The sequence below is a fragment of the Parastagonospora nodorum genome (genome assembly GCF_000146915.1).
Source record: "Parastagonospora nodorum SN15 chromosome Unknown scaffold_20, whole genome shotgun sequence".
Taxonomy (NCBI): Eukaryota; Fungi; Ascomycota; class Dothideomycetes; order Pleosporales; family Phaeosphaeriaceae; genus Parastagonospora; species Parastagonospora nodorum.
Genome location: NW_001884568.1, coordinates 484,780 through 509,882, shown reverse-complemented (window position 1 = coordinate 509,882; position 25,103 = coordinate 484,780). Strand labels below are relative to the sequence as shown.

General features: G+C 52.3%; 16 protein-coding genes across 16 annotated transcripts; 8 read left to right on the top strand and 8 right to left on the bottom strand.

Moving 5' to 3' along the window:
* Positions 1–1,179: 1,179 nt before the first annotated feature.
* On the bottom strand, positions 1,180–1,615 carry SNOG_11838 (hypothetical protein; the record flags this gene model as incomplete). Its single annotated transcript, XM_001802023.1, is given in 2 exon segments — positions 1,180–1,416; positions 1,436–1,615. The coding sequence occupies 2 exon segments, from the start codon at positions 1,613–1,615 to the stop codon at positions 1,180–1,182; spliced, it is 417 nt and encodes a 138-aa protein (XP_001802075.1).
* Positions 1,616–2,460: 845 nt separating this feature from the next.
* On the top strand, positions 2,461–3,309 carry SNOG_11837 (hypothetical protein; the record flags this gene model as incomplete). Its single annotated transcript, XM_001802022.1, has 1 exon — positions 2,461–3,309. One exon carries the CDS (start codon positions 2,461–2,463, stop codon positions 3,307–3,309), a length of 849 nt encoding a protein of 282 aa, XP_001802074.1.
* Positions 3,310–3,742: 433 nt separating this feature from the next.
* Positions 3,743–5,668, bottom strand: SNOG_11836 (hypothetical protein; the record flags this gene model as incomplete). Its single annotated transcript, XM_001802021.1, has 1 exon — positions 3,743–5,668. One exon carries the CDS (start codon positions 5,666–5,668, stop codon positions 3,743–3,745), a length of 1,926 nt encoding a protein of 641 aa, XP_001802073.1.
* Positions 5,669–7,751: 2,083 nt separating this feature from the next.
* On the top strand, positions 7,752–8,483 carry SNOG_11835 (hypothetical protein; the record flags this gene model as incomplete). The annotated part of the gene is made up of 1 exon (XM_001802020.1): positions 7,752–8,483. One exon carries the CDS (start codon positions 7,752–7,754, stop codon positions 8,481–8,483), a length of 732 nt encoding a protein of 243 aa, XP_001802072.1.
* A 10-nt stretch (positions 8,484–8,493) lies between these two features.
* SNOG_11834 (hypothetical protein) lies at positions 8,494–9,148 on the bottom strand (the record flags this gene model as incomplete). Its single annotated transcript, XM_001802019.1, is given in 3 exon segments — positions 8,494–8,905; positions 8,963–8,991; positions 9,011–9,148. The coding sequence occupies 3 exon segments, from the start codon at positions 9,146–9,148 to the stop codon at positions 8,494–8,496; spliced, it is 579 nt and encodes a 192-aa protein (XP_001802071.1).
* Positions 9,149–9,506: 358 nt separating this feature from the next.
* Positions 9,507–10,612, bottom strand: SNOG_11833 (hypothetical protein; the record flags this gene model as incomplete). The annotated part of the gene is made up of 2 exons (XM_001802018.1): positions 9,507–10,201; positions 10,294–10,612. 2 exons carry the CDS (start codon positions 10,610–10,612, stop codon positions 9,681–9,683), a joined length of 840 nt encoding a protein of 279 aa, XP_001802070.1. The 3' UTR covers positions 9,507–9,680.
* A 214-nt stretch (positions 10,613–10,826) lies between these two features.
* Positions 10,827–11,225, top strand: SNOG_11832 (hypothetical protein; the record flags this gene model as incomplete). Its single annotated transcript, XM_001802017.1, has 1 exon — positions 10,827–11,225. The coding sequence occupies one exon, from the start codon at positions 10,827–10,829 to the stop codon at positions 11,223–11,225; it is 399 nt and encodes a 132-aa protein (XP_001802069.1).
* Positions 11,226–11,345: 120 nt separating this feature from the next.
* Positions 11,346–12,424, bottom strand: SNOG_11831 (hypothetical protein; the record flags this gene model as incomplete). Its single annotated transcript, XM_001802016.1, has 2 exons — positions 11,346–11,675; positions 11,723–12,424. The coding sequence occupies 2 exons, from the start codon at positions 12,422–12,424 to the stop codon at positions 11,346–11,348; spliced, it is 1,032 nt and encodes a 343-aa protein (XP_001802068.1).
* Positions 12,425–12,833: 409 nt separating this feature from the next.
* On the top strand, positions 12,834–13,578 carry SNOG_11830 (hypothetical protein). The gene is made up of 3 exons (XM_001802015.1): positions 12,834–13,014; positions 13,065–13,180; positions 13,230–13,578. Exons 1-3 carry the CDS (start codon positions 12,906–12,908, stop codon positions 13,443–13,445), a joined length of 441 nt encoding a protein of 146 aa, XP_001802067.1. The 5' UTR covers positions 12,834–12,905; the 3' UTR covers positions 13,446–13,578.
* A 442-nt stretch (positions 13,579–14,020) lies between these two features.
* On the top strand, positions 14,021–15,284 carry SNOG_11829 (hypothetical protein; the record flags this gene model as incomplete). The annotated part of the gene is made up of 1 exon (XM_001802014.1): positions 14,021–15,284. One exon carries the CDS (start codon positions 14,021–14,023, stop codon positions 15,122–15,124), a length of 1,104 nt encoding a protein of 367 aa, XP_001802066.1. The 3' UTR covers positions 15,125–15,284.
* Positions 15,285–15,792: 508 nt separating this feature from the next.
* On the top strand, positions 15,793–16,700 carry SNOG_11828 (hypothetical protein; the record flags this gene model as incomplete). The annotated part of the gene is made up of 2 exons (XM_001802013.1): positions 15,793–15,883; positions 15,934–16,700. 2 exons carry the CDS (start codon positions 15,793–15,795, stop codon positions 16,698–16,700), a joined length of 858 nt encoding a protein of 285 aa, XP_001802065.1.
* Positions 16,701–17,671: 971 nt separating this feature from the next.
* On the bottom strand, positions 17,672–18,107 carry SNOG_11827 (hypothetical protein; the record flags this gene model as incomplete). Its single annotated transcript, XM_001802012.1, has 3 exons — positions 17,672–17,847; positions 17,875–17,968; positions 18,030–18,107. 3 exons carry the CDS (start codon positions 18,105–18,107, stop codon positions 17,672–17,674), a joined length of 348 nt encoding a protein of 115 aa, XP_001802064.1.
* Positions 18,108–19,260: 1,153 nt separating this feature from the next.
* SNOG_11826 (hypothetical protein) lies at positions 19,261–19,786 on the top strand (the record flags this gene model as incomplete). Its single annotated transcript, XM_001802011.1, has 3 exons — positions 19,261–19,411; positions 19,483–19,706; positions 19,763–19,786. The coding sequence occupies 3 exons, from the start codon at positions 19,261–19,263 to the stop codon at positions 19,784–19,786; spliced, it is 399 nt and encodes a 132-aa protein (XP_001802063.1).
* Positions 19,787–20,249: 463 nt separating this feature from the next.
* SNOG_11825 (hypothetical protein) lies at positions 20,250–21,368 on the bottom strand (the record flags this gene model as incomplete). Its single annotated transcript, XM_001802010.1, has 2 exons — positions 20,250–21,083; positions 21,213–21,368. The coding sequence occupies 2 exons, from the start codon at positions 21,366–21,368 to the stop codon at positions 20,250–20,252; spliced, it is 990 nt and encodes a 329-aa protein (XP_001802062.1).
* A 527-nt stretch (positions 21,369–21,895) lies between these two features.
* SNOG_11824 (hypothetical protein) lies at positions 21,896–23,545 on the top strand (the record flags this gene model as incomplete). Its single annotated transcript, XM_001802009.1, has 3 exons — positions 21,896–22,137; positions 22,192–22,713; positions 22,759–23,545. The coding sequence occupies 3 exons, from the start codon at positions 21,896–21,898 to the stop codon at positions 23,543–23,545; spliced, it is 1,551 nt and encodes a 516-aa protein (XP_001802061.1).
* Positions 23,546–23,914: 369 nt separating this feature from the next.
* Positions 23,915–24,779, bottom strand: SNOG_11823 (hypothetical protein; the record flags this gene model as incomplete). The annotated part of the gene is made up of 2 exons (XM_001802008.1): positions 23,915–24,714; positions 24,764–24,779. 2 exons carry the CDS (start codon positions 24,777–24,779, stop codon positions 23,915–23,917), a joined length of 816 nt encoding a protein of 271 aa, XP_001802060.1.
* Between the last annotated feature and the right edge of the window lie 324 nt (positions 24,780–25,103).

Below are 25,103 nucleotides of genomic sequence, written 5' to 3'. Positions count from 1 at the left end.
AACAACGACCTCGATCTCTCCCTCAGTATAACACCCGAACACCGTCCCCCACCCTCATCCACACGCCCGCCTCCCACGCGCTCCATCCTACGCCCTACGCCCGCGCGCCCAAAAACTTTTCCACAACTGCAATCAGCCCTGCGCCCTCCGCCGCAAACTATCCCAGAAGACTCCATCCTCGACCCGGCGTTTGCGGCGGGTTTGGATCGGGATCTAGCGGACACGGAGAATTTCTGGACGGGCACCCCCACGGCCCCGTTACCTAGTGTGTCGACGCTGGGTAGGCCGGGCTATCTCAAGACGCCGAGTAAGAGGAGCGTTGTGCGCGCTAAACGACCGGAATTACTTGCTTCGCCAGAGAAATTGAGAGTCGCGAGTCCGGTTAGGAGGCTGGGCGCGATGAGTGCGCCGCCTGCGCAGCGCGGACCTCCTGTTGAAGAGCAAGGTGGTGTGACGAGTTTCCAGAGACGGCTGAGGGATGGCGGGTTTAGTAGGAGTGTTGCGCCTGGGCGAGGGAGGGGCAGGGCGAGAGTTGGGTTTGGGGATGTTAGTCAGTTGGGTTGAGTTGTGATATTAGCGAGGCGTTTTTAGATAGCGGTCATGTTTGTGCTGGTTGAAGTTAGGATACCCTATAGTTATGTCCATGTCTATGTTTATGCATCGAAGTCCATTTCGTTTCCCTCAGGCCTACACGACCACCTCAAGACTTCCAAAAACATATACACATGACACTTGTGAGTTCCCGACACATATTACCTAAGTAACTGTTCCGCCAAAAAGAAAGTGCTAGAGAAAATCCTGCTTACGCGGGGGGAAGTAAACTCTTCGTGTTTCTTACATTTAAGATTTCCTTTTTTTTTCAGCCTCTTACTACCTCTCCTCCTAGTCCTCTGCAGACCGAAAAGATATCTTGAAGCGAGGATGCGCTCCGAGAAGTGTTCGAACCCCGACCATGTTGCAAGATATGAGGTTAGAGGGTATATCTAGGTGCGAGAGGGGGGAAGGTGCGGTTGGAATTGTTTTGAGTGAGGGAGTGCGGAAGATGAAAATAATAAGAACTGCCCCCAAACCACCACCCCTCTTGTCATTCTGTGACGGTCGGAGCGGTCATTATCTTCCCAAGCTTCGCTTCCGCCGGACTTCATTCGCATTCTATCTGTCTGCTGGCTGAAGAGCATGCTATGACGGGTCGACGTTGTTCGTGTCTTCAAAGAGGTACTCTCCAGCTAATCTTAGGACGGTTCCATTGGCATGCTCTGCGTTGGTGGCAGCGTGCGGCTTGGCGGGCGGTGTGATTTGCATCGCTTCCATCCTGGTAGGTCCCTCGCCTAGGAGGCTGATGTGGTTGCCTATGAAGTTAATGTCGACCTGGATCTGCACAGCCTTCCGTGTTCGTACAGAGTTTACCCAGTCGTCCTGTACTGTGTTTTCCTACCCTTCCAGCGGCGGCATCATTCTCAAAACCGTCGTTAGCGTGGAGCTTGGTTATCTCAATCTCCCTCGTACCGAACATGTCCAGTGTCATCAAGATGCTACTGAGGAGGACGAGTTCGCGTTGAGATTGCTGCAACTCGGAGCTCGCTGGTGGCCAAGTCTCAAATTCTATCATCGTCATCCGGACGCGCCGTACCCATACGGCTACCACTAACCGCCTGATAGACATGTGGGATATACAAGCTCTGGTGCCGTTGTTATATTGGACCTATTTGCGGACAACTCGACGGCGAGACTTGACGCATACGACGCACCCGAGAAGTCTGAGACTTGGGCACGCGTGGCATTGTCTGCGTCCATGGACGAGCGGTGTGCAGTTCTGAAGGACCTTGGCGCATCTCTATACGAAGACAGAGAGAGGTGCGACAAACTACCAAAGACTTTGGAGGAAGCCATCACAGAAGGCAAAAGGTACGAGGAGCTGATGCGGAAAATGGAGGACGGCCACTACCTTGACAAGTGGATAGAAAGTCTTTGATTGGATCATGTATCAAGTTTTAGGCAGTATTCAGCTCGAACCAGCTTCGCATGCAAGTTGGTGGTCAATAAGACTGAAAATGGCTAGACGAAGGTGATGAAAGAAGGGAGAAGGAAATCCAGAATAAGCGACGCGACTGAGCTATGATTGGCCGGGCCGATTTCGGCAATGAAACACCAGGGTCCTTTCACGAAACGCCCAAGAATTCATTAAATCGTGTTCAAAAGCCCTCAACGAAGTTCCCCGGCGAAGAAATGCTGCTCCGACCATCTCAACTCTGTACAAAATCTCTCCACACTTCCGCACGGGCAATATCGGTCCGGCAGCCGCTCCAAGCCCTTATATCACCTTGCCGAAACCGGCAAAACACATTTCCCAAATTTTCGACGAAAGAGTCATTGACGAGTAGACGCGCATTGTCAACTTCAACCTCCAAATTTCAACAGATCGGCTCAAACGAACCTCAACGGATCTCAACATCCTCCAAAATGGCGGGCGACGATCATTACCTTACTTTGCAATGCCCCGATAAGGCAGGTATTGTGTACGCGGTCACGGGACTGCTCGCGAAAGAGAACCTCACTATTCTGGACTTGCAGCAATTCTCCGACCCGATGTCCAAGACTTTCTTCATGCGCGTGCACTTCGGCCATTCTGCTGAGCTCAATGGCTTGCAGGAGAGCATGAAAAAGCTGGCCGCGGACATGCAAATGGACTACCAAATCCGCCGCGTGGACGCGAAGCCCAAGGTCCTCATCATGGTCTCCAAGATTGGTCACTGTCTGAACGACCTCCTCTTCCGCGTCAAGTCTGGACAACTGAAGGTCGAAGTACCAATCATCGTTTCAAACCACCCAGAATTCGCCGAGGTGTCGAAGAACAACGGCATCGAGTTCCACCACCTCCCTGTAACCAAGGATACGAAGGAGCAGCAGGAGACCCAGATTCTGGATCTCATTGCGAAACACAACATCGATCTTGTTGTGCTGGCGCGCTATATGCAGGTCCTCTCACCACGACTTTGCACGGAAATGTCGGGCAAGATTATTAACATCCATCACTCTTTCTTGCCCAGCTTCAAGGGAGCGAAGCCATACCACCAGGCTTACGAGCGTGGCGTTAAGATTATTGGTGCGACAGCGCATTTCGTCACTGCCGACTTGGACGAGGGTCCGATCATCGAGCAGCGCGTTGCAAGAGTCGACCATGCACTCAGCCCTAAGGAATTAGTCGAGGAGGGTAGCAATGTTGAAAGCCAGGTTCTTGCAGCTGCAGTTAAGTGGTGGAGTGAGAAAAGGGTGTTCTTGAACGGCGCGAAGACTGTTGTTTTCAACTAGACGGGCTCGAAAGACGTGGCACTTTAGATATCATCAAAGACAAAATCGTATATACAACGAACCGTCGCATGCTATACTTGATCCCTCCAGCTAAGATTATCGGTAATGGTATGTTGAGGGATTGATCGTGTTCACTGCATCAATAGTCTCGTGCAAGCCAAACAAGTTATCAACCCTCGACCGTTCATTATCCTTGGCTGTATGCTCACAGAATGCAGCATGATAATAAGATGCTATGTCCAGACTGCCGGAGGTTGAGGCGTTGGGTGGTGCTTACGTGTATCTGCTGCGTGACGCTGCTATAAAAACCACTAGCTTCTGCATCCCCCCAACAGTGTGAGTCGCATTCGTTAATGACGTGGTGCAGGACGACAGGCATGAACAGTTTCCCTCTTTCTTTCAGAAACCAAACGAATCAAATTTTGTTGAGGCTTCATCCATCATAGGCATCCTCAACTCCGTGTCTCTTGTGGCGCTTCTTCAGCCCAGCATATGCGACGCCCCGTCGAAGCGGACCAACCTCTGACGCAACGCCGAACGCGCAATGTCCAACGCCCTGCACGCCCTCACCACCTACATACCCACCCTCTGTATGTTCATGGAGCGCACCGAATTTCAGCCGCGTATGCATGAGTTCCATAGGGAATGGGTCATTACCGAGACAGGCACCACGGCTAATATCATCGAGCGTAGTGTTCCTTGTAGTAACAAGAATACGAGAAAAGCCCGTCGAGAAAGTGGCGCCGTCTTGCCAGATCGTCACTGCGCCAAAAGCGAGGATGAGAAGCGTGATGAATATCACAGGCGCGTAGCATTGCCACAAGCGCTTCGGAACGTAGACGAACGACGACTGGTACCGCGAACGATTCACCATAACCATCTCCTTGCTGGAGACAAGCATTTCTGGCGCGGATAAAAGGGATAACACCATGTCTGCGTAAAATCTCTCAATCTCCTCGGAAAGATTTGGCTTTGGCTCACTGCTTTTGTTTACGAGTCGTGTTTTGGTGATGTCGGAGTAGACCGTGGCGTATGATGGTCCGGGTACAGGAGGCTCGAGGTCAACGTGTCCGCTGAGGAATGCTCTTAACCTCTCCCCTAGCGCGTGATATGCAGCTGTCTTCTTGTACTTGAAGATGTCTGTACGTGGGCTAACGTGATTCCCCACAGGTTGAGGCTCGATGCCAAAATTTTGCGTGCCATTCTCGAAAAGTGTGATGTTTGTGTCCACGATGGGTTTGATGTATCTGCGCGATACGGTCGAACTGAAGGCTGGTTCTGTGTAGTCCCATTTTACTTTGTATTCTGTCTCCATATGGACGCAACGGGCGATTTGAGGTTGATAGTGATGGGTCCAACTGGTGGTGAGGGGATCGTCCTGGGCTAGAACCTGGCTGGTGTTGTAAGACCAGCCAATCCACAGCACTGGTTCGGATTTGAAGACACCAAGGTCATCAGGAATTGGTCCAACAGGATAGCCACCGGGACCCTTTTTGAACACGGCATTCTGTGGCCGCGAGTACGCACCAAGGTCCACGTTTGCGTGGTATATTTCACTACCCATGGGAACAAGTTCGCTCATGTCAAATGGCGCTCCTAGCTCTTTCAGCGTGCCGATATCGTTGATTCCGTTTGCCACCTCTGTGCACTGATAGCCTGGCGCGATGAATACATGCTCGTAAGTACAATTATATGCGCCTCCACAGGCATCCTGACGGGCTCTTGACCTCACGTTCGGGTGGTCCATGTTGTTGTACGCCAGCAACAGCGCAATCCTTGTGAGTTCCGCAGAAGGCTGGTCGTAATAGTCGAACATTCCAGGGGCTAATGCATCGCGATCCGTTGTGTTGTAGAACATCGTCGACCTTCTGTTGGAGCCATCGGGTAGCTTCGCAGGCACGCGCCAATTCTTGTCTGTCTCTGCAGTGAAATTGATTGTAGGTACCATGAGCTCAAGTGACTCTCTTTCCAAGTAGGTCCCGAAAGTAAGGGCGCCTGGCGAGAATATAATCGTTGCTAGAGGGATAAGCCAGATGACCATGGCGATGGTTACGACGATGGGAGCGCTCGAAACAGCTTCCCAGTTACCGAAAATAGAAGGATCCTCCGTGGCGCCGAAGAATTGGTCGATCGAGATTATTGATAAAGCCCGGTCGCGGAATGTCCTCCAGATGCGTTGTCTGTAAACTAGAACAATACATCCGCCAAATGCCACCTTTGCACAATAGGCCAAAGCGCGACCATATAGCACAAAACGGAACTTCTTGTCTTCATCGATGATGCTCTTGTGGTGAAGCCAGCGGTAAAGGAAATGCTGCAAGAGGGCAAATACGATACCCATGAAGAGACTGAACGCCATCAGACTGGGAACTCGCCAATGCACATGCCATTGTGCTGACTGAGTTGCTCGATGGGCGATCAGTCTTTCTGTCATCTGGTCCGTTCGCGATCGAGAAATTCCTGAACCGAAGGAGTACAGGGTATCTGGCGTTCGAGCAAACAGAGGTCGTGGTCCCGATGAGAACGTCGGTGGAGAGTTGAGGCCATGTTTAGTGATCGATTCTCCAGGGTGATGCCTCGCACTTGGTGTCGTTGGAAACGACACTGGTATCATCTGAATGCCCAGACCAGGATCATTATTTCCTTGAGATCTCAATCTTTGGCCTCTTTGCGATTCGTTTGAGTCATCGCTTATTCGTTCTGGTATGGAGGCATACTCTGGGCAACTAATGTGCACCGTTGGCGAGGCTAGCGGTGACACCGGATAATGCGCGGGGTGGGAATCCATTGTAGGCGAAGCAGTCAGCTACCGGCAGAGAACGTCAGGGAAGTGCATGATCTTGCTCTATCGTGAAGAAAGTACGAAAGGCTGCCACATGAGTTGGAAGGAAAGAATCAGATTGACTTGGAGCCTGGTAGGACATGGTTAATGATATGGGTCAACGTCTCAGCGTCTATCGAGCTATTCGCAATTTTGCAGCTGAATTGAATGTCTTCCTGGGCCGAGCTGCACATGTCAGCTGCACCGGTGTGTTGTCTGTATGGTGCAAAGCCGTAGGGAGGCGGTGCAGACATCCAAAGAACGTCGCGCAATGCGGATGCTGTATCATGCTTACTGCTGTCAGCCGCACCGCTTACCTACATTTGTACGTCAAATGTCTGTCATCAGCCACAGCGTTGTATCAGGCCATCAGGTAATGGGAGCTTCAAGCAGCTTGTCGAGTTGAGTTGTATCACGAAAAAAAAAGCCGCTTCGGAGGCTCAATGGCCGCGATGCAAACCCCTGGTGGACGCGCAGCCTGTGGAACGCATCCAAGAAAGATGCCGTTGTGTCTTCATATTTCACCCTCTAGAAATTAAAGATAGTTTGCGGCATGCGATGGTGGATCGTGGGCTAAAGCGGTGTCTGATGTTGTCGCGTCACGCATGCAGATCAGACCAACGCGTCACTCCCCAAAACGCACTTTCCCTTTTCAAGTTCGCGCTCACCTGCAACCTCAACCCAGCCCGAAAGACACCATATGACGACTAAGAGGTCCGCCACACCGAGAGCAAAATTCGCCTGCTATCAGCAAGCACCTTTTGCGATGCCTGAATGAGACATGGAACGAAGTCATATGCATGGTCGTTACATTCATTGTTCATGATTGTCTTGCACAACAGCCAGACCTATAAAGAGCAGGACGCCCAGGGGTGACAGCGGTTGAGCAAACATGCTCTAACCTTGAATCACAACGATATGGTTGTGTCGCCAGAATCTTGGCCTGTGTCGCCACCAGTTTTTCTTTCAACACATTGGCTTCGATCAAGAACGAATATGTCATCCACACTTGCACGAGCTGCTGCACTTAGGCGAGCAATTCGTCAGTCGGGTAATGATCAAATCGTCAACTAGTTGATCCAAGAAAAGTCAGGGAATCAAGTGCTGTATACCCTATCTCCTGGTACTTCAATGACTCCGGTGGATCTATGCAGCAAGAAGCGAGTAGTACTTTCAGAGGTCGAGGAAGGTATTGCTGGAGGGACCAAAGTTCGAGACATTGCTTTCTGGCAAAAGCTTTTTCACCTTGGACGGTGTAAAGGGATCGGGTCAGTACTTTGGTGATACCATTTGGTCTGCGGCAAGGTCTCAACCCGCACTCTAAAGGTCTTGTGGTACAAATGGTAAACGCAGAAGACACGCTTCGACTTCTTCGCTTCCTTAGTATTGCGTAATTGAACGCTTCGAGCACGTATTTATGCCCCACAGAGCCCCGAACTGCTGACAAATCAAGAATGCTCATTTCACTTAGACCCAGCATCAGCTCGAAATCGGTTAGCTATCAATCTGGAAGTAGTCCTCGTATATTGGCCCAACCATATGTTGAAGTCAAACACGCTACATGCCACACAAACTTCTTACAACACACCTAAACCCCCAACACATCAGACACTTCAAAACCATGGAAGACGAATCTATCCTCACCCAAATCTCCCGCGCAAAATGGTTCTTCTTCGACCTCGACGACACGCTCCACTCCTTCCGCCGCGCCTCCTCCCTGGCTACTACATCAACACTCTCCCTGATCCTGATCCACCACACCCACCTTAATCTCTCAGACCTGCAAACCTCATACACCCGCATCCTCGCCTCACGCACCAAATCCGCCTTCGCAGACGGTAAAACATCTCACGAGTACCGTGCCGAGCGCTTCCGCATGCTCCTCGCAGAACACGGCGTGCAAGATGATGCACAGCTAATGGAAGCGCTGCTGGAGTGCTATGAGAAGACTCTGATGCAGAATCTTGAAGCAAAAGAGGGTGCGATGGCGCTTCTGCACGCTATTAAAGCGCGGGGGAAGAAGATTGCGGTTGTGACTGAGGGCCCGCAAGATGCGCAGGAACGCACGGTTGAGGCGTTGGGACTCGGGCGTTTTGTTGATTATCTCGCGACGACAAATGCGCTTGGCGTAGCGAAAGTTGATGGGATGTTTGGGCGCGTGTTGGAGAAGGTGGGTGTGAGGGGGGAAGATGTGGTTGTTGTGGGGGATAGTTGGGATCGCGACATAGTGCCTGCAAGGAAGATTGGGCTGACGTGTGTTTGGTTCAACTCGCAGAGCGAAAAAGAGAACAACGTAAGAGAAGAAGGAGTTATTCACATCCGAAGCCTGAAAGACTTGGAAGATATCATATAATTCATGTTTCCTACGCAAACCCTGCCATCCCTAAACTATCCTCCCACAACCTCTCCTCCCCATCCGTATCATAACACCACGCCGCATACCCCTCGTTCGCATACTCGAACATACCTTCCTCGCGCCCCACCTCCTCTCTACTCCCCTGCTCCACCATGCCGCTCAAATACCTGCCTCCTTTACTTGCCCACTCCTTACTCACCGCAGCGTAAACCTGCGTCGCCGCGCCCTGCGCACTGCTCTTGAACGTGCACACCAGCGCCTCGTCACTAGACAATGCAGCTAATTCCACTTCGGGCACGTGCTTCGTGAGCCCAGAGTTCTCAGTGATGCCGCCGGGATGCACAGACGTGGCGTGCAAATTGCGGGCACCAAAGTGGCGCTCGATGGCGTTTGGCCATCCATATATTCGCCGTTTTGGACTGCGCGTATGCGTCCCAGGGCGAGTATTCCGTCGCGTCGTAATGGTAGTCACCCACATGCACGCCCAAGCCGAAGATGTGTGCGGCTAGACTGGTTACGCTGACGTATCTGCTGGAATATTGGGGCGTTGCGCGGGCCAGCATTGCATCTTTGAGGAGCTGGAAGAGCAGGAAGTGGGCGAGGTGGTTGGTGGCGAATTGTTGCTCGAAGCCGTCGGATGTGAGGCTGTAGAGCGTTGCCATTATACCTGCGTTGGCAACGAGGACGTTCAACCGCCCCTTGTCTTAGACAGGAACTCTGCAGCGCCGGCACACATGCTGGACAGCGAGGACAGGTCCATTTCGATGAGGTCGATTGGGCCACCGGAGGGGTGATGCTCAGAGAGGAGTTGGGAAACGACGGTTTGGCTTTTGGGCATGTGCGGAAGCCTAAACTGCAGCTTTGGAATGTGGGTCAGCTTCCGACATTATCCATGCGATGGTGCGAATGTCAAGCGTTTCGTCCGTAGGGCGCATCGCATGCTTTTAGCGAACGTTTCGAGCTTGAACATGGGTGAACATTAGTTTCAATACCCGCAGATTTGCGGTGCTGGCAATGTCAGATAACGACGAGTTTGTGAAAATTATACCATTGTATTCGACAGACCATCTTCATCTCATCTGGAGCGACAACGTACTGTTCACATCTCCGCCAACGCCACGCAATGCCTCACGCTCATGATATCTTCAACTCCATTCATACGCCTTCTGCACATCCCCAGCGCCCTCGCGGGACCTAAAAGTCCTTTGTCAAATCGTAAATCTTCTGGATCTCTGCCAACTGCCCCTCATGGTCAAACTTCAAATCCTTGAGTAGTCCATCTCCGAAGCCAAACACCCAGCCATGCACGACCGGGAACTCGTTTTCCGCCCAGCACTGCTGCACCGCGGCCGTCTTGATGACATTCCTGCACTGCTCGTGCACATTCAACTCAACCAGGCGATCGTACTTCTTCTCAGAGTCGGTAATCGCGTCGAGTTCATCCTGATGCAGCCTGTACACGTCGCGGATGTTCCGCAGCCACGGGTTCAACAGGCCCATGTCCTTGGGTGTCATGGCGGCCTTGACGCCGCCGCAGCCGTAGTGCCCGCACACGACGATGTGCTTTACCTTCAGGTGGCGCACAGCGTAGTTGACCACGGACATGACGTTGAGGTCGATGTTGTTGACGAGGTTGGCGATGTTGCGGTGGATGAACATCTCGCCGGGCTCGAGGCCTGTGATGGCTTCGGCGGGGATGCGAGAGTCGGAGCAGCCTAATGCGCGTGTTGTCAGCTTCCAGTTGCGTTCCATATCTACTGCACGTGTCTTGCGCTTGTGTGACTCGAGAAGTGTTTTGTGAACTCACCAATCCACAAATACTCAGGCGCCTGACCAGCTGTCAAGTCGCTGAAGAACTCGGGCTTCTTCTTCCGCATCTCATCCGCCCATTTTTTATTGTTCTCAAAGATGCGATCATGGCTCTGCTGGAGGTACTTGCGCACCTCCTTTGTCTTTTCCGGGTCTTCGGCGGCCATTCCAGCGATAGAGTTCCAGTTGAGCGAGAAGTGTCGAGTAGCTGCGTGTGCAGAAGAAGAAGGCAGAAGGAAAGGACCCTTCGCAGCAGCGAGGGGAGAGATATAGCGGCCCGCCCGGACAACGTGGGGTGCCCGTCGCAGCAAATGCATCATGACGAGAAAGGCCAAGTGTCTCACCAACGCGACCTTCGACACACTCGAGCTGTCGAGCTTACCCCCCTCTTTTTTTTTGCTTATGCGGGCCTGCGGGCAGAACGCGGTGCAATTGCGAGTTGGGGCGACGCGCGATTGGGCGCTCTGACGTCAAAGGATTGGATAACCTGGGTGACGATCATGGCTTTAGCGCGCAGATCTATCATCTATCATGTATCGTGCAACGGCGGAGAAAGTCAAGACGGTCACTGCAGCACGTAGTCAATCTATTATCTTTCTGTCCAACACTCCAAGCACGCGAGATATGCCGGGTATCCAGCTAGATGACGCCCAGAAATCGATAATTTTGAACCACGCCAATCGCTTGCTGGGCGCAAGACAACATCCCAAGACGATCTGCCCCTCCGAAATTGCCCGTGCATTCTCAGCTCAGGAATTGCAGAGTCTCGGCGCCGCAGAGTGGAGAGAGACTATGGACACTGTGCGACAAGTCGTATGGGAAAAGCGGCAAGCTGGGGAGGTCGAGGTGATGCAGAAGGGCGAGGTTGTGGGGGTGGAGAGTTTGGAGGAAATCAGAGGGCCGATCAGGCTGAGGATGGTTAAAAAGTAATATTATGTATGATAGTGTCCATGCTATGCGATGTCCCAATAATGCTGTGTACAAAGGAAAGGATATCGTGTTCGTCCAACAACTCCATGAACGCCGTCTACCAATGCAGGCATTGTGGAATCATGTTTCGGGGTGCTTGGCACCACTTTCATCCAGGCCTTGCCACTTTTCGTCCCAGCCGTGCTTGGTGTCGGTTGCGTTGCCTGCATTTCCTTCTTGCGCCAGCTTGCGTATGTCGCTCCAGTACTCCAGCTCCTTGCATTCTGCGTCTGCAGCCTCAATAGCTTTCATAAGATTGTTGATCCTGCGTTCTTCGGCGTCGCCTTCTGGTTTTCCCGATGCTATGTGCTCGTCGCGGTGTGACTTGGCGGCCTCGAAGCGGTCCATGAGCGTGGAGAGGAGCTGGCGGCGCGAGTTTTGGAAGATGAGCATTGACATGATGGCGGGTATCTACAATCGTTAGTCGGTCCTCGTCAATGCCAGAGACGCGGCCATACCTGTTCTGCAAGGTAGTGCAGCTCTTCCCCGCCGTCGTCGATAAACTTGTGGATGAGGACAATCTTCTCGCGGTCGATTGCCGCCTTCTTCAGCTTGCTCATAAGTGTCGCAATGTCCTTGACCTCTTCGTTCAAAGAGTTCATGCTGCTGTCTTGCGCACTCGCACTCAGCGTACCCAGCGTAGCGGACCTGGCTAGTGTTGTGCCGACGCTGAAGGTCTCGCCAAACAGCCGCTCTCGCTGACTCGCCTTGGTCTTCGGCGGCAGCTTTTGCTTTACGCGTTTTCGTAGCCAACGTCTCCGCCTGACGAAGCTGTGGAACCACGGGTGGTTGCCGTGCCATGGCGAGCCTTTGAACAGCAAGCTATACTGCCAGCCCTCCTCGTCGACATCCAGGCTCATGTCTACATACCAACTCTTCCAATCCCACACCCAGCTGGGGTCAGGCACCTGTGCATTTGTGATGTTGACGGCGGAAGGCCTGAACTTTGCGTCCACCCATGGTGCGGGGTCAATCTTGAAGTTCCACAGCGCTTTCGAGGAGAAGAGAGGTATGCCGAAGACGAACCACCCTCGCTGATTCTCGTATAGTATGTCGATGTGTGCGTCTGCCGTGTGTGGAGGAGGAGAGGCTTCGGTGCGTGTCTCCGGCGTGTTGCTGCCATTCGTGTGGTCCACGAGGCTTATCTGTTGGTCTGCCATGCCGGAGCTGTGCTGATGAAGTTTTAGGCGTCACGCCGTTACTATCGTGAATGCATAGGGTCGGTGTGTTTGGTGGGCAAGTACGGTGTGTCAAGCGTAAAGGGGCGCGCACGATATCGTCGTCAACATAGGAAATCACGACACTGCTTGTAGCGATAGTGCAGTCGCAATTGCACGACCGATTGATGAGTAAGAATGACAGGAGACGATAGAATCCAAGCTAGAGAGCGGCAGACTTCCTGGCTCTTCACAAGCCTCGTGATGGCGATCTGGTTCGCGCGCCACGGTAGTGGACCGTGCATACCAAAAGCTAGGGACTGACGTCACAGCTTGACAAGCACATGCATCATCATAGTTTCCCCTCCCATAAGTATCTTCCGCCCTTCCTTGTACTCGCACACTCAATCCGCGAAATTCACTATCTGAAATACCTCAAGTCTACTCAAATCTCACCTAAACCATCAAACTACCATCAATCACAATGTCTGGCCGTGCCGTTCCCGCGCTTGGTGCTATTGCCGCAGGTGGCATTGGTTACTACCTGTACACTGCTGGAGGAGATCCCAAGCTTGCTGAGAAGAAGGCTGAGCGTAAGTTATGAGCTTTCGGAGAATGTATGCGCCCGGACTAACAATTTCAGACGATGCCGCAAACGCAGTAAGACGTGTAAAGGGCGACTTCCCTGGCTCAGACAAGGAACTCAAGAAGGCTGGCGAGGAGGGTTACGAGGCAGTCCGCTCAACCGCCCAGCAATACGTACGTGATAATGCATCTTAGTAAGGACTACAAATCTGATTTTCCATAGGCCAACCAAGCCAAGGCCGAGGCACACAAGGCCGAGCAGAAGCTTGACCAGTACAGTGTCGAGGCCAGGAAGAAGTACGAGGAGGCCAAGGCCCAGGCCGAGAGGGAGTTTGCCAGCACCCGCAAGGAGGTCAACTCTGCCGTTGATACTTTCGACAAGAAAACCATCGAGGCAACAAAAGAGACCAAGAGCTGGTTCGGTTCGTGGTTCAGATAGATGCTGGACTAGGAGACAGACGATGGAGTAATTATCAGGATGTAGTGATTGGAAGTAGCATTGCTGTTTAGCACCGGCGTACGGGGGAGTCGCTTTTAATCTCAATGAGACTTACGATGTTCTTCTGACAAGCTTTGCCGCAATATGTTTGTTTTTCGAAATGTTGAAATTAGGGGCGGCGATCAAGGGACAGTTGAAGGATGTGCAGCACGTGAGGACAGGCTCCACTCAAGGCGCTCAGACACTTCACCCAGCCGTTGCACGGCAGCGCATCCCAGGACGCTCATCGCAGTGCAGTAGATGCAAGAATTGCGAAAATGATTAGTCGAAAGCTACGCTTGACTCGTTTCGTGAATTGATGAGATACTACTCACAGCGCATTGTCATTGGCTGACGCGAAACGCGTTCGCGTGTCGCGCCAAGAAGCAGGAGCGCGTTTCGCTCTTTCCTGTTTTGCCAACCCCTCGGCACATAAACACTGCAAACGTCGTCCAGCACGGCGCCCACGACACAATACTCGACTCCATTGATTTCTTTATCTCATCGCTGTATCCATTGTACTATCATCACCCGCCATGTCGCCTATTGCTCCCGGCCAGCTCCCAACGGAGCTCGTCAACCTCCTGGCGCTCCACTCATCCTTTCTCACTGCGCTGTCGCTGCACTACGCACACAACGGCACTTCATCGCCCGCAGACGTCCGAGACTTGTGCATGTCGGCCACCAAAGTTTGGCGGCAGCGACAGGTTACCTTCGATGACATCCGACTTCTCTTGGGCGTCCTCGACCACGGCCCGTCCGGCAAACACAACCCCTACTACCTCTCCGACTACGGCCGCGGAAAGGTCTGCCTCGAGATCAAGGAGAGCAGTCCACTCATGAATGGCATGACGCACCTAAACGAGCAAGCGCTTCAAGATCTGTTCAAGGACGGGCTAGACAGCCTTTGGGCGCAATGGCGGACCTCTCAGCAGCTCATGACGCGTCCGATCGCGACTCTCAAGCGAACACGTGGACGACCAAAGAAGGCAGATATCCAGCAGACACGTATGGACACGTACCTCGATGACGACTCCATGTCAGGGTTCCTCTCTCAGCTGCCTCTCGCCCAGGTTACAACCTGCGAATCGCTCGTCGCGCTCGCGCCGTCACAGGAAAAGGGCCGCAAGAGGCTAAGGGAATTCAAGGAAAGCGTACAGCAAGGACGCGCGAAGAAGACCAGGCCTTCCTTGGGCAAAGAGAACGAGTGTCAGCAGCCAGTCCAGACCAAGATGACAGAGTTCGCTGCGGTTCGCAAGACAAATCTACTCGACCGCATCCTTGCCAAACAGGAAGCAGCCAAATCCGGGCCCGCCGCACCGACTCCCGCCGAGATGCAACGCACAGCTGCTCTGCAACGCACGCCTGAAGTTCTTCGCGTGCTTTCCCTGCTGTGCGCCAGCAAGCCCGGCATGCGCGTATCCTTCTCCACAGCTACCCTCGTTCAGTCACTGCGAAGCTCAATACGGTCACCAATCTCTCAAGAGGAGGCAATGAAGTGTCTCGAGGTCTTGGCCACCGAAGTGGCACCTGGATATGTATCCGTCGTCACCATGGGCACCATGTCCAGTGTCGTTGTAAATCAGGCAGCGAGGCCAACGGATGTTAAGGGCCGTCTTGTAGCTCTTGGTGTTGCGTAGGCCCAGCGCACGATTGATTGTTCTTTATTAGAGTATCCTGGATAAAGTTTGCTTTTCTGTTTTGCATGGCGGGCCGGTTTGGTCATGTTCTGTTCCGAAACACTTGTGCTTCAGCTATACCACCCCATCTAATATCAACCGCCTATCATCAACCCCGCTATTCTGTTGGCGTGTTTTTTTCTTATCGAGATCTGACGCACGCTGTGTATCGCGTCCCGCGTACTGTCCGCTCCGAAACTTCGAGACGCGCTAACACGCGTCCAAACCTGTCCGATCGCACCTTCAACATGGAACATTGCGGGGATGCCCTGCTAAGCTTTAAGGTACCGATCCCGACCCCACTTCTTGGACGTTCGAGACTTGTCACTTGGTGCAGCCTTTCCAGAACAGGATCTACAGCGGCAGCAAGCCGTCTAGCTCAACCCAGGCACCATGTCCCGTTCCTGTCAACTGAATCAAGACAACTAGCCTGGACCTGGAGCGCATGATGAGGCCAAGTCTCATGTGTACCCAACATCTTCTAGGTGATTGAGTCCGGTGCACCGAGAGATGGAGCATCGAGCCGGTGGTTGAAAACGAACATATATATGACCCAAGGCACGCAAATTGAAGAGCCATAAATCCACCACCCAGACAAGCAACTACAAATTTACCAAAAGTACTCCAAGATGAAGTCATCAAGTGTCATTCTCGCCTTCTCAGCACTGCTGGTGCAGAGCGCACTGGCTGCGCCTCACGTTTTCGTTGTGCCTCGTCAAGGTTAGTCAAGTATTTTGACTTTGGCAAACTATAAGATTGACAGATTGTAGATGCTACGCTCCCAAGCCCTGCTGCTGGAGGCGCTGCCCCGCCCGCGCCTCCAACTGGCGCTGCTCCAACAGGTGCACCTCCGGCACCGCCTGCTGACGGTGAGGGAAAAGGCAAGGCAAAGGGCACTGGTGCTCCGGATGCCAAAGGCGATGCCAAGGGTGCAGCTAAGGGCAAAGGTGCCGGTGCAGCTCCTCCTACTCCACCTGCTGCGGGCGGAGCACCACCAGTGGGAGCCGCACCTCCTGCTCCACCAGCGGGAGCCGCACCTCCTGCTCCTCCAGCGGGAGCTGCACCTCCTGCACCACCAGCGGGAGCCGCACCTCCTGCTCCACCAGCGGGAGCTGCACCTCCTGCCCCACCATCTGGTGCCGCTGCCCCGCCTCCACCTGCTGCAGGCGGAGCATCTGGTGCGGGCGGAGCGCCTGCTGCGGGCGAATCACCTGCCCCAGCAGCAGCAGCCATGAGGAAAAGAGCTACACCTGACGCAGCTCTTCCTCCTCCACCGCCGGCTGCTGAGTCTGGCCTCCCACCTCCGCCACCACCTGCAGGCTGTGAGGCCCCCCCTCCCCCTCCACCAGCCGCTGGCGCCGCCGCCGCCGCTGCCGCTGATGCTGTTCCCCCTCCTCCTCCTGCTGGTGGCGCCCCTGACGCCAAAGCCTGCCCTCCGGGTCCGGCCGCGAACGGCACTTTGCCGGATGCGAAGGGCAAGAAGGGCAAGGGCAAGAGCGTGGGTGCGGGACCAGTGCCGCTTCACAGGAGGCATTAGAAGCCAGGGGTGTGTGTTAGAGGTTTCTGTACGATTATATAACAGCCCCAGGAGGGTTTCATTAAATGTATTTTCTTAAAAGATATGGATAGGGGTATGGAATTGGAGTTGGGGTTGGGAAAGGATAAAGAATGAATTAAAATCAATTGATGGGACGTCTACAATTGCTGTTTTGTTTCGAAGGATAGTGCTGATTGTATGTCTGGTTGCAGCGACGTGTGCAGTAAGAAGCATGCTATACCATCATCAAAGAAAGAAATGTAGTTTTGCTTGCAAGGGATACACAAGTACGCGTAACATCCAGCTCCTCAAGTCCCCATTTCGTGCACTCAGTCCTATTGATTGTCACGCGATCCGTTGAAGCAACGATAGTTCATCCGCGTACATCGACACCAAGAGACACAAAACCCACGATTGCCAGCTCTCACCAAAGAGAATCGCGATCTGCCCGTACGAGGACTGCTAAGCAGAGGTGCAAATAGACCACATCTGCCGCCACGTGCGCAACTTGCATATCAAATCGACAGAAGTTCTTGGTGGACTGTTAGCTGCAGACGACGAGATGGCTGCAGAAACGATCACTTGGGCGGATCTACCTGCCTCACATTCTTATGCTCTGTCAAAGCTGCCCGATCTGCTTCGTCTCGTGAATGTTCCCTTACGTTGATCAGAAGTCCTGAAGTTACTCGATGCTTTCGATCGCGACTCTTGATATTTGAGAAGTGGACGTAGCTGTCTGGCCAGGTAAGCCATGTGCAGTTTGATCTATAACTTGAGAGGCTGTCGCTGTCTCTCGTGACTCGAAAGTGAGGTCACAGCATGGGCACCCGGGCTTGTTACCAACTTCACGAATGTGGGCAAATGCAAACCTCCCTCTTCTAATGGCTGGCTGTTTTTGTTTCCGTTTTCGCATCAGTGTCATACTCTACGAGCTGCCCATCTCGCAGGCGCTTCAGTGACACGACACTAGCTTATGCTACCGGTACGGTGGCGCCCATGATACCACGATTAGCCTGAGCTGTAAGGGCCTGCAGGGTTTTGTTTACGGCGACATTTTGTGCCTTCGTGCAAGATGTGCGCAGCAGGTTTGAAGCCTTGTCTTCAAGGTCTAGGACATCCAGGGTGTATTGACGCTGAAGAGTGAATACTGTCTCTATTTGTATTCCAAGTCAACTTTCCGGTGGTGCTTGGTGCTTGGGGGCTATGGGGAGCTTGGGGAGCTGAAGGCCTTGGGAGCTCATGGAGAGCGACTTGGAGTTTGTGGCATGCTATTTGAGCTTGTCAAAAACTATCTCTCCTTGTGTGCTACCTTGATCCTGCAAAACGGACTGTCGATTCATTAGTCGCGAGGTTAGTCTTGTCTATATTATTGCCTTCCAGCGGCAGAAACCGTAACAAAGCAGCCATGTTGCGTCCTGTGAACGTTTGAACACTGATGTCACGAAAGAGGATGTCACGGTTCGATCGAGACGCGACGGATGTGAGGCGGTATTTGATAAGTGAAAAAAGAACGACAAGAACGTGCGCCAGTGGAAAACGTCAGAAGCTAATTCAGCTAGATCCATATCAATAAAGATAGACTATGGGATCAGATATTCATAAAACTGGTCGAGTTGCAGCGTGCCAGTCGTGCGAGTAGGCAGAGGTTGACGTGGTAGTGTAAACATTGGGAACAAAAAAGCATAAAAAGCAAAAAAAAGACACTAAGCCCGACGCGGGGGTCGAACCCGCAACCTTGAGATTGGATCAATCGCTTTCTGAGAAAGTGAAACTAAGAGTCTCACGCTCTACCGATTGACTGGATTGATGTTAGGTTGTGTTGGAAGTGATTGAGGAGGTTGAAACTTACGCTAACCAGGCTGATATTTGATGGGAAGACTGCCAGTTTATACCTTTATATTGAGCGCAGATTTTCGGGCGTTACAGTAACACAAATTGCGTTCTGGCAGCATGTGAGGAGATTGGGCTAAAGAAATGCTCCCTGTTCGATATCGGAGCTTCATAGGCCTTGATGGTGGCGGGACATCGAAAATTTGGGTTGCTTAGCTTACCCCACTTTGAGATGAGGCAGGGTAGTTAGCACAAGACACACAAGAGATCTGAATGCGTCTGAACACTTAACTTGAGTATAAACTCATCGAGGCATCTAATTCTAGAGCGTTCAGTATGCCACTGATTGCTAGTGACATCGCAAGTCAAGATTCGTGCATTATCTCGAAGTGCGGTTGCATCTCACCTTACCAAACATAAACTCAAGGACAATACTTGCAAGAAACACTTTGTCTAATGCTTTCAAGTATTGCTATCTAGTCTAGGAGCAAATAGGTTTTGACTTCCATCAGACCAACGGACATAATTGTAAAGGACCATTGCATGGTTTTGATTACCACCGCCGAATTCCCCCGCATCACACCATCGCTTCCCACATCCGACAGCCTTACCATAGCGCGCCGTTACGTCAGTCCTTGTAACATCCAACATCTTGTGAGATAACATAGCATACTCAAGTACCCATCAACAACAGCTAGGAATATCCAAACGTTAGCACGACACCATCGACATGAGCCAATACCACTTCGAAACACCAAAGCTGGACCTCGATCCGAACTTCAAAACCTTCTTCCAAGACTTCTACGCCACGTCCGACACACCAGATGCCCATGAACATTATGCAAAGTACTTCACAGACGATGCAACGCTGATTATGGCGAGTAAGAAAGTCGAAGGACATGATGGTAACCCGCCCGAACCTAGTTTCTCAACAACCCTAACACGACTCTAGAAATCCTCGCTCTGCGCAAATCCATGTGGGAAAAAGTATCGTCGCGCTCGCACAACCCCATCAAGATTTTTCCGTTTGGCTCGTACTCTGATGAGGTGATGCTGTACGGCACGGTCAAGTATGGACTGAAAGATGGGGGCGAGAAGGAGGTGGACTGGGCGGCGAGAGCGAAGTTGGTTAATGAAGATGGGAAGATTAGGATGAGCTTCTATCAGGTTTATTTGGTAAGATTTTGCGGGAGAAGAGAGCTAGATGCATATGAGCTAATACATTGATGTAGGATACTGCACCACAGGCGAAATAAGTGCGGTGAAAAGTAGGTCAAGAGGAGGTCCTGGCTGCAAAGTCTCCAAAGATGGTATGGGTGAGGTCACTTAGGTTTAAGAATAATTTGCTGCTGATTGATTTACAAGGAAAGCGACCAGGATGCAGCGGCAGCGCAGCCTATTTGATAGCCCGAAGTTATACAAAGGAACTTGTCGTAGAATCCGGGACCTGATGATACTGAGGTAGCTTCAGGCTGTTGCAATGGCTCTTTGCACTTTCTCTGTTCACTCTCGCTAGCATGTGGTAACCTGCGGCCTTGTGGGGATATTCACATATTTCTATATCCTAGAATAGGCATATTGTTCTCGATGTTGTGTTCATTTTGGTCGCTCAATGCAACCTCTTTGGTATCTGTCGGCGCCAAAGTGGCCAGACATGAGAGTTTCCCCAGCTCATGCGGTATGCCGTACCTTTTTCATCCTCTCTGCTCAGAAGCGCACCTACGCTGTCTCATCTGCAAGTAGATCTCGCGAATCATCGTTGGCCCTCGCTTTACCTCCGCCACGACCGCCACCTCTACCTCCCCTCCCTCCACGTCCACCTCTTTTGCCCCGACCATCACCAACTTCCTTTTTCCACTCCTCAACATCTACCACGACACCTTCCGGCAGCTTGCCATCGCTCATCAACACACCTCCATCCTTCTTCCGGCTCTCTACCCGCTTGAAGAACTCATATGACAAGAACCCCTCCTCGTTTCCTTCTGTCAAGATCACACCGTTCTCGCTGATGTAGAACTTGATATTCGCAGCTAGCGCAGCTTGTATGTCGATATATACAAGGATGCTTGAGTTCTTACGCATACCCGAGATGACTGGTGCGGCTTCTTTCTCCTCAGTCGAAGCGGTGTCGATAGCAAGCGACTTGAAGCCAGCGGGCAGACCGGAAGCAAAGTGAATATGATTGCGTCCCATTCTCCTCAAACCACCGCTCTTCAAGATCAAGCGCCATGCAGGCTCGTCGGTTCCATGGACCACGGTGTCGGGTACATTACCTGCTTCGACTGTGACTGGAGTTAGAAGACCTTCCACATCTACTTTAATGGAGTGCCCTTGATTTGCGCGGATGAGGTAGTCTGCTGGGTTGTCTGACTCTGTGATGGTTTCGAGAGTCTCATTAGCGAGATCCTCTAGCTGTGCTGCGTCCTCTTCTGACTTTGACTGATCTTGTGAAGCGGCTAGGATCATCGAGAAGCGCTTTTTCTCATTGTTGACTACAGCGTCGCGAAGTTCCGGAAACGTGATGTTCAATCCCTTCAGTGCGCGCGTGTTGAGCTGGAAGTTGTTAGATTCGAATTAATCTTACAGGGTGTCCAATGAGCGGACTTCTTATGCGTGTATTTAGTTCGATTGCCACATGTAGTATAGATGTAACTCGTCGTCTTGAACCGGGGGCAAACTTACTGCGTCTTGCACATTGACATATCCTCCCTTGCCCAACTTCAGTCCTTCCGAACCGGCACCATGCCTTAGCAACCAGCTAATCTTTTTTGAAACTTGCACTTCTCTAGATTGGTTTGCTGGATTGCGGCTACCGCCGCCACGACCACCTCGTGCCATCTCTTTCAAGGCTCTGGAGAAGAATTGTTTGCTTGAAATTTTGCTAGTGGGGGTGATGTAGACCTTTTAGAAGGACGCGAGCTTGCTTTGGTTTTCGTCGCAATTCGTTCAAAGTGAGTGATGCGAGAATGAGTCAGTATGTGTGCCTGACAGTGTATGAGCAAGCCTGGGTAGGCACGGAAAGGGTAAGGGCGAAAGGTTCGTGGTGGGGTGAGGGGTTTGCGACCAATCATGATGACGCACTAAAAGCTGTGTTGACATTCCAGCATCTCCATGGGCTGTTCTTGATCATCAATACTCTTTTTTGTTTTCATGCAGTGCATCGTTGTGATACATGCTATGCAACGACATACTCGGATGCAATCAAAAGCGTCTTATGCATATCACATAGTGCATATTGCTGCCTCATCGGCCTTATTCTTACTCCTTCGTGTCTAGCCTCAATCCTTCATCCAGAGATGTACTCATCCATTCTCAATCTCACATAGATCCATTCTAAAATTTCGAAACGAAGAACGGCCGTAAAAATGTCTTCAACCATGACCATCGAAGCGATCGAGCTCCAGCCACTTCCATCAGGTCCCAAACCCGCCTCCGAGCACTCCAACCACGAAACCATCACTCCGCTCAACATGCCCTCAGACCCAATATCGGAATTCCAGTCTCTATCCAAACTCCAACTAACCATGACAATCCTGCAACCCTCCCTCGTGAATTTCTTCGGTAGTTTCACATCCGGCATCATCACCGTCGGTCTCCCGATAATCGCGTCTTCTATCTCACTCCAACGCTCTTTATACCTCTGGCCCGCCTCAGTCTAAAGTCTCACATGCGGCGCCGCCCTACTGATCGCTGGATCCGTCGCTGACATTATTGGCCCGCGACGCGTCGAAATCTGCGGCATGTTTATACTCGGAACAAGTATCTTGGCCTGTGGATTCGCACAAACCGGCATCCAGCTCGTCGTATTTCGCGCTTTTCAGGGCCTAGCACTTGCCATGCATATCCCCGCAAGTGTTTCGATTATCGCGAACGCGGTGCCGGCGGGTAGGGCGAGGAATGTGGGATTCAGCTGTCTGGGATTGAGCCAGCCATTGGGATTTTCGTTTGGCATGGTGCTGAGTGGTATCATGATTGAGAGGATTGGGTGGAGGTCTGGGTTCTATCTGTGTGGAGCTGGGATCTTAGTGAATGCGGTCCTTTCGTGGATCTATTTACCGAAGATGAAAGGTGAGGCCGAGAGTTTGTCAAAGCACGATCTGACGAAGAAGCTGTGGACAGAGGTCGATTGGGTTGGAGGGATTATTGCTGGTAGCGGATTGGCGTTGTTGTCATACGTCTTTGCGTAAGTGCTCATGGCCGTTCCAAACTCAAGACTAACATGATACAGAATGGTTAGCGCCGACTTGACAACAATCCGATCCGCGTCCACAGCCTCCCTCCTCGCCATCAGCCTTGTGCTATTCATCGCATTCCCCGTGTGGATGCGATACCGCGAAACCCACGGACAATCCGCCCTGATCCCCAACTCGCTCTGGAACCTGCCGTTCTCCAGCATATGCGCACTCGTCGCACTGTCCTACGGTGCAATGAACTCAATGTCAATCTTCTGCAGCCTGTACTTCCAAGAAGTGCAAAACCACTCCCCGCTTATCGCATCCCTATACCTCCTCCCCAACCTCGTCATCGGCGTATTAATCAACCTAAGCATGGGCATCTTCGTCGATCGACTACCTGCCGGCTGGACTATTGTTGTATCCTCGCTGCTCTGTGCGCCGGCCCCGCTCATGATGGCGCTGGTCGATCCGAGCTGGAAGTACTACTACCTTGAGCTCTGGGCGCAAATACTCTCTCCCCTGGGCATAAACGTGCTCTTCACGGTCGGCCTCATCATCGTGAGCGATAACTTCTCGAAGGAGACGCAAGCGCTGGCGGGTGCGGTATTCAGTACCGCATCTCAGTTTGGCACAAGCTTGGGTGTTGGCGTGTGTCAAGTTGTTGCTCTGGGAGTGATGGGAGACTTGAGTTCGGAAGGTGCGACTTCGGGTAATGCTAGCGACATGCTGCGGGGGTATCGGGCGAGCTTCTGGGCAATGTTCGCCTCGATGGTGTTGTGCATTCTCATATCTATCGTGGGCTTGCGCCGGACTGGGAAGGTAGGTTTGAAGAAGGACTGATGGTACTAGGTATTTTGACAACAATTTTGTGCGCGCTCTGGATTACATTACTTTCATTGGTGTTCGACGTTCCCAAAGAATGTAGACAGAGTTGTCCAGCACAAAGCGTTCGAGGTCCTCTCTGCTTGAGAAGATTGGGGTTCTGCAAGTGATGCAGAGCCGGTCGATGATTAAGAGTCGGTCTGGAGCAGACAGTCAGCCATAGTAAGTAATGCAGCCGCAAAAATGGAATACATCGTGAGCGTATTGACGAAGAGCAACTCGTCTCGAGGCAATGCTTGCATGCCGTTGCAACATATAAGAGGTCGCGGTGGTGGGAATCCATGAAAGAAGTCGAGGACAAAATCCGGCCAATGAGGAGTTGCTATCTCAAGACTTATACGCCGGCGGCGGATCAATGTAATCCCTCACAACCTCCTCATCTACCCTCGCCCTTTCCGCTTCCACCCGCTCAATCTCATCCCACCCGGGTCCCGCCAAAACAGGCGCCTCCACACGCATCCCCCTCGCCCCACCCTGCTCCATTAACTCGACCCCTTCCTTAACAACCCTCTCCCTCTCCTCACTCCCCATCACCCTCCCCGCCCTCTTCCTCCCCCCACAACACCCGCAGCATCCATAACAGCAACAAACCGTGACCAGCGCGATGATGCCCACGATGACGCCTACGATGATGCCCGCCATCTCCCCACCCGTCAGTCCAGTCAATGCGTCTTCATCGTCATCATCGTCGGATTTCGGTCTCGATGTCGCCGTCGCGCTGGGGAATTCTGCAGTCTTGACGAGCACCACTGTCGGGCCTGCGTAGACTTCTGCTTCGCTCACGCCCGGCGCCTTTGCGCGCATGACTACCGCTAGCGTTTTTTCATTGCGTACGCCGGGGATGTTCAGCCCGAATGTGGTGTATAAGCTCTCGCCAACGAGAAGCGTCGTGTTTCCTGTGTTGTTGAGCCGTGGAGTGATGGATGTGCTGAGCGTGTAGCCGAGGGAGATTTTGGAGTCGTTGCCGTAGAAGGAGCGCGGGAAATAGAACGGGAATGAGTTGATGGTGTTGGAGACGCAGATGCGCGTGCCGTTGGGCGGGTAGCAGAAAGATGTGTTGGAGGCGAGTTGGCAGGCGGTTATGTTTGCGAGGAGGGAGGGTATTGGGGGTGTTGAGATGCAATCGGCTTTGGAGTGTTAGAGGGTTCGGGGGAAGGTTTGGGGAGGGAGACGGACTTGAGAAGTTACTCATTGTGAGTGTGGGAACGCGGTGTCGGGAGGTTGATGTGATGAAGACGCGCGAATTGATAATTTGGTGTGCAAGTTGTTCAATGATTTGCGCTTGAATCAAGCCATGCAGTCGACTTTAAGACGTTTGGCTCAAGTCTGACTCTCGCCTTTGACTACACAACACAAGCCACCTGCAGCGTGCTTTAGCGCAAGGCTGACAGGTTATTGACTGCACCTCTCAGCCACGTCACAACCGTGCAGCGATATGGAAGTAGTCCAGCAACACGAGTCCAACACCGGCACCCTCTCCAGCTCTGCCAAATCCGATTTCCTACGCGTTTGCGCA